This window comes from Passer domesticus, chromosome 10 (assembly GCF_036417665.1).
Source record: "Passer domesticus isolate bPasDom1 chromosome 10, bPasDom1.hap1, whole genome shotgun sequence".
NCBI classification, from domain to species: domain Eukaryota; kingdom Metazoa; phylum Chordata; class Aves; order Passeriformes; family Passeridae; genus Passer; species Passer domesticus.
In genome coordinates this window covers 29075188-29092059 of record NC_087483.1, presented here as the reverse complement: position 1 = coordinate 29092059, position 16872 = coordinate 29075188, and the positions used below count along the sequence as shown (strand labels likewise).

General features: G+C 41.2%; 1 protein-coding gene across 5 annotated transcripts in view; it reads left to right on the top strand.

Annotated features, from left to right (window-relative positions):
* SMARCAL1 (SWI/SNF related, matrix associated, actin dependent regulator of chromatin, subfamily a like 1) overlaps positions 1 to 16872 on the top strand; it is a 34126-nt gene that overhangs the window by 15158 nt on the left and 2096 nt on the right. For all 5 annotated transcript variants that reach the window (XM_064434893.1, XM_064434890.1, XM_064434895.1 and 2 more), the window contains exons 9-15: positions 223 to 288; positions 7765 to 7905; positions 13087 to 13305; positions 14087 to 14157; positions 15331 to 15433; positions 16076 to 16258; positions 16724 to 16824. In XM_064434893.1, coding sequence (XP_064290963.1) covers positions 223 to 288; positions 7765 to 7905; positions 13087 to 13305; positions 14087 to 14157; positions 15331 to 15433; positions 16076 to 16258; positions 16724 to 16824 — 884 coding nt within the window. The remainder of the gene's footprint in view (positions 1 to 222; positions 289 to 7764; positions 7906 to 13086; positions 13306 to 14086; positions 14158 to 15330; positions 15434 to 16075; positions 16259 to 16723; positions 16825 to 16872) is intronic.

Below are 16872 nucleotides of genomic sequence, written 5' to 3'. Positions count from 1 at the left end.
TTTGTTCTGTTTGCTTGCAGCTGCAGGTTTGAGTGCAGGAAGCCTGCTACTCTGCATCCTGTCTTTTTGTTTAGAATTCGATGTGACTATCCCAATGCCTGAAATATCCTGAATGAAAGGCCTGTAATACTGGATAGCTGAGAATGCTGGGAATTTGTTCTGTAACCTGCATTTTGACTATGCATCTGAACTGACTTTGCTTTCATGCTTGTTTTGTTTCAGGATGAATCTCATTTCCTGAAGAACACAAAAACTGCACGCTGCCAAGCTGCCATGCCTCTACTCAAGGTGTGTGTGCTGGGTGCCAAAGCTTTGACTGCTAACCTCAGGCTCGTGGGGCAGTGTAGCTCCACTTACAAGGTTTAGGAGCCAGCAGCTGAACTCTTTTGGTGTGTAAGGGGAAACCCAGGTAATAGTGTAGATCCAAGACTGAAATTTGGCTTTACCACTTGTTTCCATACAAATATTAGATGGTAAAACCTAACAAAACAACTTCAGAAGCTTGATGTAATTGTGATACTGCCACTGATGAGTTCTGTCATGACAGGGAAAAGGGAATGTCAGAACTTACTGAATGTGTTCAGGGAGAGTAGACAGAATATGGTGGTGTCAAAATAGCTTGTTAAATGAGAATAATCATTATCAGTTACTTCTCGGCACACAAATTGCTGCTGCATGTCAGAATGGCATTGCCTGGGGCCCTTCCCTGGTTTACTGCAGCCTTCCAGTGTATTTGTGTGGCTGGGGCATAGGAGCATTCCTGCTGGTTACATGTACAGAGCAACAGGGAAATGACAGAATGCGAGGTCAGTGGGACAGGTGGTCTACAGAAGGCAGGCAGTAGTCAATTATAAGATACAGGAGAAATGTAAATTTTCATGTTTGCCTGTTGTCCTGGGATCAAAGAATCAAACTCACCCTGGTAGCCTCTAACAGATACAGATTAAAGTTATGGGTAGTTTCTAGACACTGCAAGGTCTGTACATTGGAAGAAGGTAGATGCAGTTCCTCTTCAGCAATTAACCAACAGTATGTATATAGAGAAGATCTGATCTGTGATGGCTTTACAGCAACCACCTTTAATATGCAAGATTCTTAATGGCATGCTGAAGATGGTTGTCCTTGAATAACTTGGTTTTTCTCCTTAAAGGCCTGACTCGTGTCTTCTCTTGGTTTTCAAATCACTTCAGGCTTTTAATGTTTGGAAGCTTAAGTAGGAGGTTCAATTCTGTGAGCAGTTTGAAATACAGTAATTAGGGTGTGTGTCTGTAAATCGTGGAAAATAACAAATTTGCCCTCATTTTGAGCAAAATGCTCAAAAAACAGCCACATCCTTTATGACTTGAAGCTTTGTAAGGATCAGCTTGTCAAAATTATTTGCTGGCTAAAAGATATGAGAGTGAAAGATGGTAGCTGTTAGGCAGAGGTTAATTGCCTGTATGCACTTCCTGAGAATTTACAGTTTTATGCTGTCACATCACTGGGCTTAAAGAATTGAGAGCTGATGCTTCTGAAACTGAATTTCAGTCTTCTGAAAGCATTAAGAGTTTCATATTCATATTGTGCATTATCTCACCTGCAATGATCATGCAGTACCAGATGTTTTGTGTTAGATGTTCAGGTAAATTCTGTTTGCCTGGTTGCTGACTAAAATTTCAGAAGTATTTGCTGTAATAGCCGTTTTTCTCTCCTTACTTTCCAACATAAGCATTTTGCTCTAAAACTATCCCCTTTGGCAGCTGTGTCTTCAGCTCCTAGTGAGTGATGCTGTGGTCACTTCTGCCACAACACATCACGCCAATATTTTTGTTTTTGAAAGAACTGCATAATATTAGGAGCTTTCATCACTTAAATACTGAATCTAACAACTATACTATGTGATACTTACAGTAAGTAGCCAGTGGGATAGAAATGGGAGTATTTTCATTATTTTACATGATACCTTGAAATTACTGAATAAGAGGTGTGGCTAACCATGCTGCTGAGGATAATATTCTTGTTCTTGCCTTTTTTGTGTTAAAAGGATTTGAGCACCAGTAGGGCTCTTAGAAGAGACCAGAAAAAGGTGTAAGTGTGGGCAAGTCCTTGAGAGGTAAACTGCTTCTAGTACCCCAGTCCCTACCTTAAGGTTACAGTGTGCAGGAAATGTGATCTTTGGTCCTTACATGCTACAAAGATTTATGAGTCCATAATGACACTGGACAGATCTAAGTTAAAATGTTTTGGAGACAGAAATGTTTGTCAGTTCTATCCATACTTAATTAATTCTTTCTGTCTTGATAGAATCTGCACTTTTGATTTCTCCATTTGAATAATAAATGAAATACATAAGTTGCAAGTGTTTATACAGAACTGCACAATAGTTGGATTAAATTGGCACCTTGATAATAAAGATGACATACCTTGGATATTAGTTTCTAATTTGTCTTGTTAGATGGCCAAACTGAATCTCCACCTCTCAAATCTTTATCTCATTGTTATAGCATTTAAAGCCTTATTTTAGTTTTTATGTCTGATATTGACAGGTTTTCAAAATGAAGTGGCGTTTTTAGCCAGTCAGACATAATTAATCTTTTCCTGCTCTCTTGTATATATTGCAAGGCAAGTATAGTATGGAATTGTCAAGCAAAGCCATGTATTAAACACGTCACCTAAGCTTGCCCATTGGGGATTTTTAGACATCTTTTTAATACTAAGAAATGCCGCAAATTTTGTGTCTGCAGCACTGAGTATCTTTTCTGATATACTTAGCTGCTACCTTGACAGAGATTCAGAAAAGTTTTACTTGAGACAGAGTAAGAAATTTTGTAATGGCTGGATGTATGCAGTGGCTGTGCTCACTGCCTCATGGCTTACCCCAGGTTGTTATCAGTTTAGAGTAAATCTATATAGACATGTTATATACAGACTAAATTTACTGTTAGTGGACAGAACTTTGAGAGGAACTTATAATTGCATGAAAAGTAAGATAGAGTGAAATAGCAGGAGCAAGATGTTTAGGCCATATATCTTATTCCCTTCATGTTGCAGTGGATGTGCAAAGTTGTGGGTGTGCAGACTTGTACGTGAGGGAGAATGCTCTGTCTGCCTAAGTGAAAGGAGGTGGTAGAGTTTGCACACAGTCTGTGTGCATCCCTGCAGAATTATGGAGAAGGATGGATTGAAAGCTGTAGTAGAAAGCAGTCCTTTGATGTTTGGTCATGTGGCAAAAATGCTGCTTTCAAAGTCAGCCAGCTTTCACACCAGCAGGTCTGTGCTGGCGGCTGCCTGAGGTTTGTCCCCAGCTGTAGCAGCTCTCGCTGTACTCAGGGGCTGGAGGTTGCTGTGTTCAAAGTGGTCTTTTTGTCTTGTTACCATGCACATCAAAGTGAGAAGAGCTTCATACTGTTGGGCTGTAGCTGAGTCACCAAAAGGCCTTGTTAGGCCTGGCATGTCCTTCCCCCTAGCTCAAAGCTGTGTCAATTGGTAATAGGACCTACTTGTCCTCTTGCTGTTTTTTTCTGTAGTCTTGTGTTTGGGAATAAGTTCTCCTAGGCATACTGACAATACTGGTTTTTCCCATCACCTCTGCCCTGGATCTGCTTCCCTCAGAGGCAGAGAGAGTCAATAGTGTTATACTTGTAAGCATTTTGTTTTTTTCTTCTAAGGTTCGACTGGCTCGGAGACATAAACGTAGGAGAGGGAGTATACATAACACCAATATCCTTAAACCAGCAAAGCCTCAGGGATGTGGATGGAGAAGAAACACAAACCAAAAGTTTTTCACTGATGTGTAGTGGGATCTCTTGGGTACCAGAGTGGAAAGGATTCTACTTATTTTAGCCAGCCAAGATGCTGCATGGTCTTTATTTTTCTGTAATTGCATGGAATACTGCAAGGCATGGAAACTAGGGAAGGTCCCAGTGGAAAATGGATGAGTTTTTTGGAAACATGACAATAAGTAGCGAAGAACTGCACTGAAATCTGATAAATAAAAGGTACTATCTAATCAGAAATTCCAGTGGCATTAAATGTTCTTATACTCTTTGTGGTCTCTATGAGCATTGCACTCCAACACATGGATAATATTACTAATTTGATTGTTCCCATTGAGTTGCTGTTCCAGTTAATAGTCTGATACACATCCTGATGTTTGCAGGGTTAAAGGTCTTTGGTTTTGTTATGGGAGTCCAAATACACTGTGTGGCTGGAATAGAAACCTTTTATGCTTGTTGCCATAGAGCAACTTCAAAATAGTGGAGAGAAACAGGTCCATGCTGAAGGTAGAAGGTGAGGTGGGAACACAAAAATTTATATTTCTGTCAGGAAATAAACAGCGGCTGTCTTTAGGTGTTACAAATCTGTGTGGATTACGTAAAAAAACCTTTCCTTATTGTCATCTGCTGAGAGAAGAAACTTCATCTTGAAACTGAAGAAGCTGTGGGCCCTCAGGGCTTCATCTTCAGATCTGCTCTTACCTTCCAATGTTTTTTCCTTCTTGGAATAGGAAGGCAGTTTAATTTGCTTCAGTTATAGCTTATCACTGCTGTTTGACACACATTGTCTGTCTAGATGTCGGTTAACAATAGAGAAAAGTATTTATATTTTTTGGAATAATTTCATCTTATGGAATGTGGAGCCCAATCTCTTGCCCAAGTAGAGAAACAGACTCCTGAAAGCAGCTGCTACTCTTCGCCTTTACCACATCTTCTGTTTCATCAGGTGATTATTTTATTATGGTCCTTCTCAGATTTTTCATTTTGCAGGATAAGTTATTCTTAAGCTATGCAGTTTAAAATGACACAGTAAGCAAAAACTGGGGACACGAGTAAATGTACAGCCAGAACCAGCCACACTTACTTTAAAAAGTATGTCAGTCTGATAGCATATGGCATAGCTCCTGCTGGGAAATCCATTTAACACAGAGACAGTCATTGTATGTTAATGAGGCTCTTCGTGTGTTCAATTATTTGTCTGTCACATAATCCCTCTGCCTTGCCTACTCCCCTTTGAATCGATGCTTGCTGGGTCTTGACCTCTAGAGTAAGTGCCATCATTTCATAAATTATTCTTTGACTTTCAGAAGTGACTTTGTAAATGTTTTCACAGCTGTGGAATTAATTCTTGCTGGTGTATTATGTAATGCTACAAAGCCACATTTGTCTTAGGCTACTTAGTAAATGAGAACTGCAGACCAGGTCTCCACCAGTTCTGTGAACTTCATGCCTAAATGCAACTGAGCAGCTAATGTTAGTTCATCTGTGTGGAAATATGTATTGATTGATTACAAGACCTGATTTTGCTAGAAAGTCCTTCCTGGCCCCTGCAATCTTATTTTCTGTGGCGTTGTTCCATATTATTGTTACAGACCTTTGAAGAAAGAGGCTGCGTGCTCACTCTTGGCAGCACAGAAGGTTCAGCAGGAAACAAGAATTAAGCAGTGATCAGTAGAGACTTCTCTGCAGGAGCAAATCTTTATTGGCATCTATTCAAGATGAGTTGCCACTAGAAAAAGAAATGGGAATCAAAGCCATTTCTTTCATCCAGAATTTAAGTCAGCCTTCAACACTTGGAAATTTGTCGTCCTAGGGGTTTTTTTTCCTTCTGTTCTTTCTTGAGCTCCATCTGTCACAGGTTTTAAAACTGAAAGGGACCTTTGGGATAATGAGTTAGACCACCTATGTTCCATGAAATTTTCTGGAATTAATTTCTGAAGTTCTTCACCGCTCTTGTAGAGTTAGTGTCTTTGGAATTTGGTTGGTTGGTTTTGTTGTTTTTATTGTTTTTTTTTACTTTTCAGTTTGCTTTAAATGGTTAATTAGAAGACATGTCACAGCCCTTAGTAAGAGCTTGCAGTGGTTGCATACTCTCTCTGTTCAGAAATAAGTTACAGCAAAACAGCAGCTGAACAAGTTTAGAATTCAAATAACCTGTAACTTCATCATCCTCTCTTTTGACACCTATTTAGAGACTGGGAAAGGAGCCTGAATAATTGTTTTAACTACTGGGGAATTAGTGTTCCAACCTCTTCTTGTGCAGCTCCTGGGGAACACACCTCTGAGAAGCGAGAGCCTTGAACAGCACAAACCCTTTCAACACAGTTGAGCTTATGTTGCATTTATTATGTCCCTGGTCTGCTTGGAGTGTGTTCTTGCTTTAGCTTGATCCAGAGTTTTCTTACATGAGATGTCTGTCATCCCATGCCTTCATGTTTCCCTTTTTCTGGCAGTTGCCTTCAGTTGGTCCATGAGGAACAAGTTTTATTTGGAGGTTTCTTGCACTTGAGGGACTTGCTTGTCTTGCTTTTTAGCAGATTTCTCAGGATAGTGTCAGTTTCTTCCTCAAAGGTTTCTGCTAAGTTTCAGATACTGTCTAGGTTCTGTTCAGTTGTCCTCTAGTGTTACCTTAATTTCTAAAAAGCACCTAATTTCTGCTTGATCAGTTTCCTCATGGGATATGGTATCTCTGGTCTCTGTGACTCCTTCCTCTTTTGAGTAGCATCAGCACCTCTGTGGTGTGCAAACTCTCACCTTCTGACATGCTCAAAGGTTTGACCTCTCCTCTTACTTAGTTCAGTAACCATTCTGCTTTTTTAACTGTTCCAGGGAGTTGTCTGATCCTGGTGGTGATCACATTTCCCTCTGATCTGTTTAATAGGGATTATTGGAGAAGACAAGTCCCACCTTGATCACAACCTTTATATAAATAGCTGATAGAGTCTTGAATTAATTTCCGGAACTCTTTTTCCACCAGATTTGGTTGGTAAGTGGATGAAACAGCTGAATAGATCTGGGCGACTTGTTGATCTCAGTGAAATGATAAAAGAATTTAATTTTCTTTTTCATTTAAATGTGAATGAGCTGTTGGTACAGATGTCACTCAACAATCTCTTTGTTATTTTAATGAACCTGCATTAAACCATGTAGGAAATTGCAAGGCACAAGTAATTTAACTACAGTATGTGAATTTACAGCAGCAGAAATGTGTAGCTTTTATCTAACAATAGAATTAGGTAATAGTGGCAGTACGAAGGTAGAAGTGTATCTTGGAGACTTTAAAGTGTAATTTTTGCCTCTTCTTCTTGGGAGCACCTGCTTTAAATTCAGGCTTTCTGTCCTCTTCTTGTCTCCCCTACAACACATTTTACAATCTTCTTACATGATTTGTATTTATTCTCTCATGTTCTAGCATCCAGCCAGATGTGCCTGCACTCACCATTGGCTGTCAGATCTTCTTCTGGCCCTGCTTCAGAGAGCTTCATTTTTTTCTCCTTGCTAGTATAATTTTTTTTAATTAACAAAGAAGTAAGAAAAAAATCATTCTTTCTTGTATCTCTTCTGCTTTTGTGAGAAAGGCATTCTGCTTGTGGCTTGCTGTGGCAGGTTTATTTTGAGAGAATTTTTTTTTGGAGGTGGGGTACCTGCAAGGGTGTGTAATTTTCCTGTGAGAGCTGATGCCAAATGAAAAGTTGAGCCAGGCATAAGATGTGTCTAGTGGGTAAATGCTGATTCAGAAAGTACTGTAGTAAAAATGGATGCATCCTTCTCTTAGAGCATGTGGATGGGTATTAAGAAACTGTGTGGCTTGTCCTGCTCCCTGGAAGTGTGAAGTACTGGGTTGGAATGTCTTGAGGCAGCGATAGCTGAAAGCACCTGTGAAGGTGAAGCACTTTTCCATTTAGGGTAGTTGAAACAGGGGTCTGGGATTTTTTTCAGGGTTATGGTGACTCTAAGTTGTGCTCTGTTGTAAGCTGCATGGTAATGATGCCCTGCTTGGTTTTCCCAGGCTGCCAAGAGAGTGATCCTGCTTTCGGGAACGCCGGCGGTGTCGCGGCCCGCGGAGCTCTACACGCAGATCGCCGCTGTGCAGCCGAGCTTCTTCCCGCAGTTCCACTCCTTCGGGCTGCGCTACTGCGATGCCAGGAAGGTACTGCCTGGGAAACTGGCCAGCTGGGACTCTGCAAACAGCACATTTCAAATGTGCAGGCTTTTCCTTCCTTCTTCTTTCTGCATGATATTACATCTCTTTTAGAGAAAGTTTCTCTGCAGAGTTACGTTTTGAAAGTTCAGAAGCTGAGGAGGTGTAGGTGCTGCAGTGGTGGGCCTGAGACATGAAGGCAGTAGTGTTTCTTGCCTTGAAAGCCATGGAAATAAAAATGGAGGGAAAAAATCACCAAACAAATGTGGCCATAACTGGTGAAAGGATCCTATTCTTATCAGACTTGTCCCCACCTGAGTTTTTTAAAGGGGCAGAGTAACTGAGGGGCCCTTAAGCAGTTGTAGGTTTGGGCTAATTGATTTTTTATAAAGTAAAAAACAACAAAGAAACATAGTTTCTAGTCTGAGCCACTGTTTGATAAAGGACTTTGTTGCTTGGGATTCTGGATTTTATACCTATAGGTAAGTAAAAAATTGAAGACTTATAGAGTATATCTTTGTATTCCACCCTCTTCTAATTTAGGAAATGGATGCAATCCTCAGCATATTTTGAAAATAACTCCTCTGCCAGCTGCTCGGCAGTTGTTTCCCCAGAGTTTCTGAGTGCAACCACTGCAAGAATTTGGCTTTGCATGAAGCCAGCATTTACAGCCACAATAGCAAACGTCTGCCTTGCTGCCCAGGTATGGGCAGCTCACCTGTACTTGGATTTGCAATCCCTAGGGCTGTTGTGTATGTTGGAACACACACTGCTAAGAGAAGAGCTGTTGCTGCTGCTTCTTGTACACAGAGGCTCTAGGATCTTCTGTGTTGGTTGCATAGGCACAAAAGAGGAACTCAAATCTCCCTACAGCTCTAATTCATAGTGCTCAGCAAAGCAGTTGGAAACACCAAATGAGCATTTCAGTGTTGAAAAATATTTGCTGAAGAGCTGAACATCATCAGTGTGTGCCATAAAAATAGTTAGAGCTATTTGTAGGGCTTTTGTGTTTGTTTTCTTTTCTGTTTGGGGTAGCTAACGTTTCCACCAAGAAGATTCTTACTGCAGTCTCATATAAAATTCTTGAATCCCCCTTTTCCTAGATCTGAATGCCCACTTGCTTTCATAGCCAGTGTAGTGCTGTTCTGTGTATGTCCAAGTGTGCAAGTCAGAGGAGCACTTAATTGGCTTTGGTAGTCACATGCTGGTGCCACTGATTAGAGAAAGGCCATTAGCATGCAGAATCACAGAGCATCAGTCCTGGGTCTCCATCCATAGTAGGAATCATATGGAGGGAGAGGCCACATCTTCTGGTAAGCTTAATTGTCTTTGAAAGATTCCTTTCTGAGCATTCCTTTCAGAATGGTTCCTACAGGTAAATGAAGCGATACAGTTTCATCTTCTTGGTTTTCTGCAGTAAAAAGGAAAGCTGATTTACAGCATGTGAGTATAAGTAGGTTTGGAGTTTGATAAGCCCTGTTAAGGGTAAAGTTCTGCACAAGTAGCTGTCATTTCAATTATGAGGCAGATGGACCTTGGATCAAAGAAATAAAATTGTTTTACAGGATCCAGGTTGTAACAGTGTGTCCAGTGTAAATGACTTTTCAACCTTCAGGGATACTCAGCATGGAGGTCACAATCAGCCTCCCTTTGAAACCTTGTCAGGATTTCTAGCACAGTTTTCTTTCTGTGTTTGACCTGCCTCTCCTAGATAGTTGAACATTGTTGGTCTTCTCCATGCTCATCTGGGACATTTTGTTACAGTTAATGTCAGTAAATGATACCAAGAACCTAGGAGGAATTTGGTTGATTGGAGAAATGGGGCTGCTGGAAATTAAGAGATGTAGATAGTTTTAGAGAAAAAGATGGGACTGCTGAATATGGGTTGCCACAGATCCACTTGGCAATGAAAAAATTTAAAAGGTGATTGTAATTGGTTCCTTCATGACTGTAGAGTATCCCTGACATTTGTTGCTGTAGCTCTAACCTGAGACTGTGTTAGGAGTTGCATCCTCTCTGAAGAACTGTTGTGGTACTTCTGCTGTCAATACTCAAGTAAGTTCTGCTTTTCTCTCCTGAAATGGGCAGCATTATGACTGAAGGAAGAATTGCACAGAACCAGAGAGGCCTTGCAAGGCTTTTGAAGATGTGTAAGGATGAAGGGTGTAATGTAAAAATGTTTTGGTATTAATAATATATCCGATTGCATTATAAGATTAAAGAAAAATTGGCAAACCTGATCCATTCAATTTAAAACTAAAGGCTGACTAGTTTCTGTTTCAAGATTTTATGACAGAAGATTGCAAATATCTGACAGATCTGATTAGAAAAGTTATAGATGTTTATATGTTTATATTAATTCAACCTCTCAGCATCTGTACTTTTAAAAATGCAGCAAGTGAAATGTCACCTGTTGTTTATAAGATGTCCCAAGACTGTTTCCCAAAATACATGCTGTGAATTAATTTTTCAAATTGGCTGATGTTGGCAAATATTAAGCGATTTCTATCTGAGCACATGCTCTGAATTTGTAAGAATTTGGCAGCTTCTGCTAACACTGTAATAAGTTTACTGACTCATGTAAGATGCTGTAACACTTTGTTAAGAAAATCACAGTTGGAAGCATGTGTTCTGGAATGTTATGGATCAAAGCCAGATGTGTATTTTGGCAAAATAAATGTCCCTCTTTTTTCTCTCTTTTTCTTTTTCACAATAGGGTATACTAAAGTAAATTTTAATAATTCCAAAAGTAGTTATCTCTTTATAACTAGCTAGGTGCAGCACAGAGCTAGAATGTTTCCTTGCTTGCAAATTGTTCCAGCACCATAAGCAATATATAACCTAAACATGCTGTGGGGACTCTGCCTGTGTGTGCTTTTTAACATGACAGTAGATGTTGGCTCTGTGTGTGCCTTGTTCTTTGCCTTAGGAGGATGCTGCTCTTCTTAGGAGGATGCTTGTAGCCAGTTTGGCTACGTGGACACAAAGCATATGTATACTTGCTTGTTATGGAAGTGGAAAGTGGGAAAACACAGGCTTTTAAGTGGAAAGAGGTATCCCAAGGGATATCCAGGCCCCACAGGAGGCCTTGCTGAGCTGCCTGATCATGTTGGTCCTTCCTACTCACCTACCAGTGCACTGAGCAGTGTGGGCAGTGGGCTTTGGAGGCTGGGCACAGCACCAGGGGGGTCCTTCATGGTTCTGTCCATGTGCTCTGCTGGGCCCACAGAGCCTGAGAAATGCAGAAAGGGAGCACAAAGGCTGTGGCTCAGCAGTGTCAGCTTTTGTTCCTAAAGCTAATAAACCCTGGTAGACTTGAGCTAGCTTTCTGTGGACCTGTGGGATGCATCTGTCTTGCACTCTTGGTTTCAGGGAAGCAGAGCAGTGATACCCATGTTGGGCTTTTGAGGGCTTGGCTGAGATCCAGGTGGGCCTATTAACTCTAGCCCTACACCACTGGGCTGTTGTCAGAGCCAAAGTTTTAATTCTACAGGATTTAAACTGGGTATGTATTAAGGGTTTGAATTGTTTCCTGCTTTAATGAACCAACTGTAGCTAATCAGATGGTGCCATAATTATGTAGGAATAGATTAAGTCAGATGAGTTTAATGATGGCCATAAGTAGCAGAATCTGAAGTCAGTTAATGGTTCACATCAGTACAATATGGCAATAGGATTGCAGATTGTTTTATCTCAGCCTGAAGTAGGAACATTCACTTTTGGATACCAGAGAGGTCTTACTTCCCTATAAGCTTTTTGATTCCTCCTCTTCCTGTCCCACAGCATGTTCTCATCTTTGTTCATCCAAGCACCACCCCTTAATACAGTCAGTAGCCTGACTAACCTTATGGCTAGTATGATTTATTTTTTGTCTCATGCATTCTAGGAGAAGATGGAGGATGCAGTGAATCTTTCTCATTTACTTCCATTTATTTGTGTGTTGTAGCAGTTTTCTCTTGGGGAAGACAAAATCAGTATAGATATTTAAGGTTAAGTCTATTTTATCAATTAATGTAGCTGATTGAGGTGCTGAGGCTCCTCACATCTCCATTATATACATTTCAGGAGGGTATATGTAGTGGCTTACTTTGGATTGTTATTCCAAGACCAGAGGTTGTATTTTTGGACACTGCCAATATTATTTAGAACTAGAGCTATGAGAAGTCACCTCTCTCCCCACCTTGGTCTTCAGTATTCCTGTAGCTGTATTCCCTATACTTATTTGTGAAATTGCAGTAGAAAGGTTTCTTTTTTTTTTTTTTTTTCCCTTGCTTCAGCATTAAAACTGTATTGGTCTATTCTCTGGAAGACAGGTCTTTGAAAGATGCTTCTTTTGGGGAATGTACCAATTTTGATGCCACTGTTGTTCTTTCTCAGTGAACAAAAGATAGGCTGTGGTGTTGCAGCTAGGAGAAGTGATGAGCTGAGGTTAATTGAACCGGTGTAGATTACTAGCACTCAGGATCTTGGAGGATAGGCCAGGTTCAGAGGGGAGTGCTTCAAGGAGGTGTAAATGAATGGCTTGTTCAGAGGAGCTTTGAAGTGACGATGCTTTGAAGAAACAATGTTTGGAGAAATGTCTTCTGGGCCACAGTTTATTTCTGGTTTGCTCGAGTCTGAGCCAAGCACATCAATGGCAGAGTATGCCAGGGAGCAGAGCAGGACTCAGGTCACAGTGGAGAGCAGGCAGTTCTGACCTAGCATGTCAGACAAGTGTAGCAACTCTGTGAAGGCATCTGGGTTACGGATGTTTGTCCTCATGCTGTTAGAGAATATTTTTGTGTGTGTCTCTCTGCTTAAAGCTGAGATAAATGTGCATGCATAGAACTGCAGTGAATTCTTTTGGCCTGCTCAAAGCTGCAAGTGGAGAGCAGCAACACCTTGCTGTGTGAGAGTGAATATCAGGACACAGGGCTGGAGAAGGGATTCCTGCCATCCTTCTGCATAGTCTTCTTTCCTGCACCTCCCTGGGCTCTTGTAGATAGGAAGAAGGGGGGCTTGTAAGTAACCTTTTCATGTTGAGTGGATTATTTTATATGCTTCTACCTTATTGCCATTATTGTAAAATCTGCTGCTGACCATCCAGTTCTTGCCTTGTCCAGATTCCCTGGAAATTTATTCTGCTTTTGGATTGTATTCAGAGCAGTGTCGTACAGGTTTGACACTGAAAACTGCTTTGATCTTTCCCAGATGCCATGGGGCTGGGACTATTCTGGATCATCCAACTTAACTGAACTGAAAATTTTGCTGGAAGAGTCCATCATGATCCGACGTCTGAAATCAGATGTGCTTTCCCAGCTTCCAGCAAAGCAACGCAAAATGGTTGTGGTGGCTCCTGAACGCATCAGTGCAAAGACCAAAGCTGCCTTGGCAGCTGAAGCAAAGAAGATGGCCAAAGGATATGAAAGTGTAAGTCAGAAACTTATTTTCACAATGAGCCATTGCTGCTTGAGGTACTTTTATTTTAAAAAACCTTTTCGTGAAAAAGCAGTACCCTGAGTTCCAAAGGTCAGACCCACACCTTTATGTGAAAGCACAGTTTTAAATGAGTGTACAGCACAACCAAAACTAGCTCAGCTTGATTTACTTTTGATCTAAGTGGTCTACTTTGTCCCTTTGTGTTAAATACCATTTCCTCTCTTCTTTTCTCTCTTGTTAGTAATTTTTAATTGTCTTTCATGTCTCCTGCCTCTACCTACTCTCCTGTCTAGCCTTGCAATCTCATTCAGCCTACAAAACCAGATTTATTTGAGTTGTGTTGTGAGCAGAGCAGTAGCCAAAAATGCAAGGAGTTTATTTTTGCTTTTCTTGTTTGTTTTCCTTGTATGGGTGGAAAATGCATGTTCTAGGCTCCTAGGTTGCTAATACAGTTCTGTAAGAACTTGGGGGTTTTTCCTTGCCATTTTAGCTGGGACACGCTTTCTCAACTACAGCTCCATTTGTGATACACTTGTCATCCAACTGGTAGGAGTTGAGTGGGAGGTAGGGAGGGAGGTGTCAGGGCTGTGTGAGTATCTGCTGGACCTAATGGCGAGTAGGAGACTTCCCCCCCAGGCCTCTATTGTTGTGCTTTTCTAGGCTGATTTTTTTTCCTAGCAAAGTGTTTATTGGCAGCAGCAGAAATATCTGTAAGCAAGAAGGAGAAAAGGCATTTTTGAGACTCAAATTTGTTTATCTCTTCCTTCTACAGAAACAACAGGAGAAGGAAGCTCTTCTCGTCTACTTCAGCAGAACAGCAGAAGCTAAAATCCACTCAGTCGTGTAAGCTCCGTGTCACTGCTTCATTCTTGCCCAGTAAAATGTGGTTTTCTGCTGAGAGCAGAGAGACAGTGCCTTAGAGATAACAGTGCAGGGACATGAAGCATAGCCTCAAGTCAGCCTACAAAAACTTGATTGTAATTACAATGCACTAAGCATTTTCTTCTCTTGGGGTTCTTTGGCTAAATAAGTCTTCTGATTTCATTCCAGATACAAATCTAAACTGTCATTAGAACCATTTAGAATGACTTTGTGTATGGGGCTTGGATCAAATTCCCTGGTCTGGACTCTTTTTCAACTTAAGGAGCAGGGAAATAATGAAATTAAAAGCATCAACAGAATTTGAGAAAACAAATGCTGCAATTCTGCAGCAGGGGATCCTGAACCAAAAAGCTTAGGAGATGGGCTTAGCTTTAGTTGTAGTGTGCTTTAGGAATCTCACAGCTCCCACTGAAGTTCCTGGCTCTTCCTCAGGCTCCAGTTAACCTGATTGTAATACAAGTTACTACATAAAAATGGGTTCTGTAGCTCTGCTGCTAGTCCATGGGAATGTTTTCATTTAAGTCACTTAAAAGGAGGCTTGTTGCCTCTTCTTGGCCATTAGCCTATATGCATGTGGATAACTCCTAGAAATAGCTGACAAATTTAGATATTTAAGCTGGAGTAAATTGTCAGTGGGAACCCTTGAAAGAAAAGGTTTGGGTTTTTTTTTCTGATCAGTGTGTTTAGTGTGTTCTTCTGATATAAAAAAAATCCCATGTAAACCCAGGAAGTTTAACTGCATACAGATTACTTTAGTGTATTGTGATTGTACAGAAGTTAGAAATACAGATGGGTGAGTGAGATTGTAATTAAGTATAGATGACCTGCAGTCGATTGGCCTGGAATGTCATGTTCCAAGTAGGATATAATAAATTGATTCTCTTTGCCACCCAGGTATAATGTAGGCAGCTGTCTGCCTGTGGTGAAGAAAAACTGAGGGAATTTTCCTTTCTGTATTTAAATGTATAGAAGACTTGACTTGCTGCTTGCACTTTACTGCAGCTTTTTATGCTAGCCTGTTTCCTAGTGTTTGTGTATAAAGGGGCAGTATCTTCAAAATTTGTTATGAGCAAAGTCTGTACTCTCTCAGCATGTAATTTTATAGTGTTTTGGTGTTTTTCCTTTTTCATGTAGAGAGTACATCCTGGAGTTACTGGAAAGCGGGAATAATAAATTCCTGGTGTTTGCTCATCACAAGATAATGCTGGATGCAGTAGTTGCAGAGCTGAAGAAGAAAGTAAGTGACTGATTTGTCTTAACTTTATCACTGTTCCAGCTTCAATGTTGTTGAATAGTCCCCTGGATTTATGGCTGGTCAGATAGTTTAGGGCAGTTAGTGACAGAGATGATTTCTGCTTGCTGTGCTTGAGTGTGCCCTTCACCAAGGGAGCTGAGCTGTCAGGGTGAATGCCTCACAGCATGCACTCTGTATTAGCTGAATGGCTTTTATTGTATTTAGTGTTCTTTAATTCCACTGTCTGCCCTGGAGCTTGTGAATTCTTGTGTTACCCTGTGTAGCTGTTGTTCTCCAGGCTTTCCTGAGAGGGAGAATGAGACTACCCAAGCCCACCATCCCTGCCAGCCTTTACCTCTGTTGTGCTCTTACATTTTTGAACTGAGATACTGTAGGGAGAGTCGATAGACCTGCCAATCACTTCTCTTGTTTGTGTAACTTTTCATGTGAGATTTCCATTGATGCTCCTAAAGCACGCTGGGGCAGTGTGAAGAATGATTTAAGATAACATTCTGGACTATAACCAACAGTGGCACTGGTGACTTAGCTCAGTGGCAGCACTGGATGTGGGATGCACTAAAACATGGAAGGAGTATACAAGAAAGGGGACCAGGTCTCTAAACTGCATCTTCTGCCGTTTCACAGCACGTCGAGCACATTCGCATTGATGGCTCCACATCTTCAGCTGAGCGGCAGTCTCTGTGCCAGAAGTTCCAGTTCTCAGAGAAGCAGGCTGTGGCTGTCCTTTCCCTCACTGCTGCAAACATGGGCCTGACATTGTCTGCTGCAGATCTGGTGGTGTTTGCAGAGCTCTTCTGGAACCCAGGGGTGAGTGTCCTGGAGGGATGTTCCCTGGAGAGCAGAAATGTTGCTGATTAGGAGATATAACGGGCAGGTAACTTTCTCTAGGGTTTGTCTCTTTCTGATGTCTCCTGGCTCTCTAACCACAGGTGCTTGGCCTTGAACCTGTGAGGCTGGTTTACACAGCTTGCTGGCAGGGGAAGGTGGCACAAAAGGGAAACAGGCTTCTGTCTTTATTTGACAGAGCTCTTAAGAGTTTAGCCATCACCTGAAAGGGTCCAACATCAGCTAACCTTGGAAAACTGTTCAGTGCCTTTTGGGAACCTGGTGTGCCAGGTTACTTCTTGGCTTACTCTGTTAGAGAATACAGGTCTTAACAGGATCCAGATAAGAGAGTTGCTAAGCAGAAGAAATTATATCCTCTGTTCTTTGGTGCTTACACTGTTTCTCAGATGTTGCAGTTTTCACTTTTTGTCATGTTTTTACGTTAAGATTTTGATCCAAGCAGAAGATCGGGCACACCGAATTGGACAGACCAGCTCTGTTAATGTTCACTACCTGGTGGCTAAAGGTACAGCAGATGACTACTTATGGTAAGAAATGAGAAGGACGCTTTGGTTCTCCTGACATGTGTTTCCAGT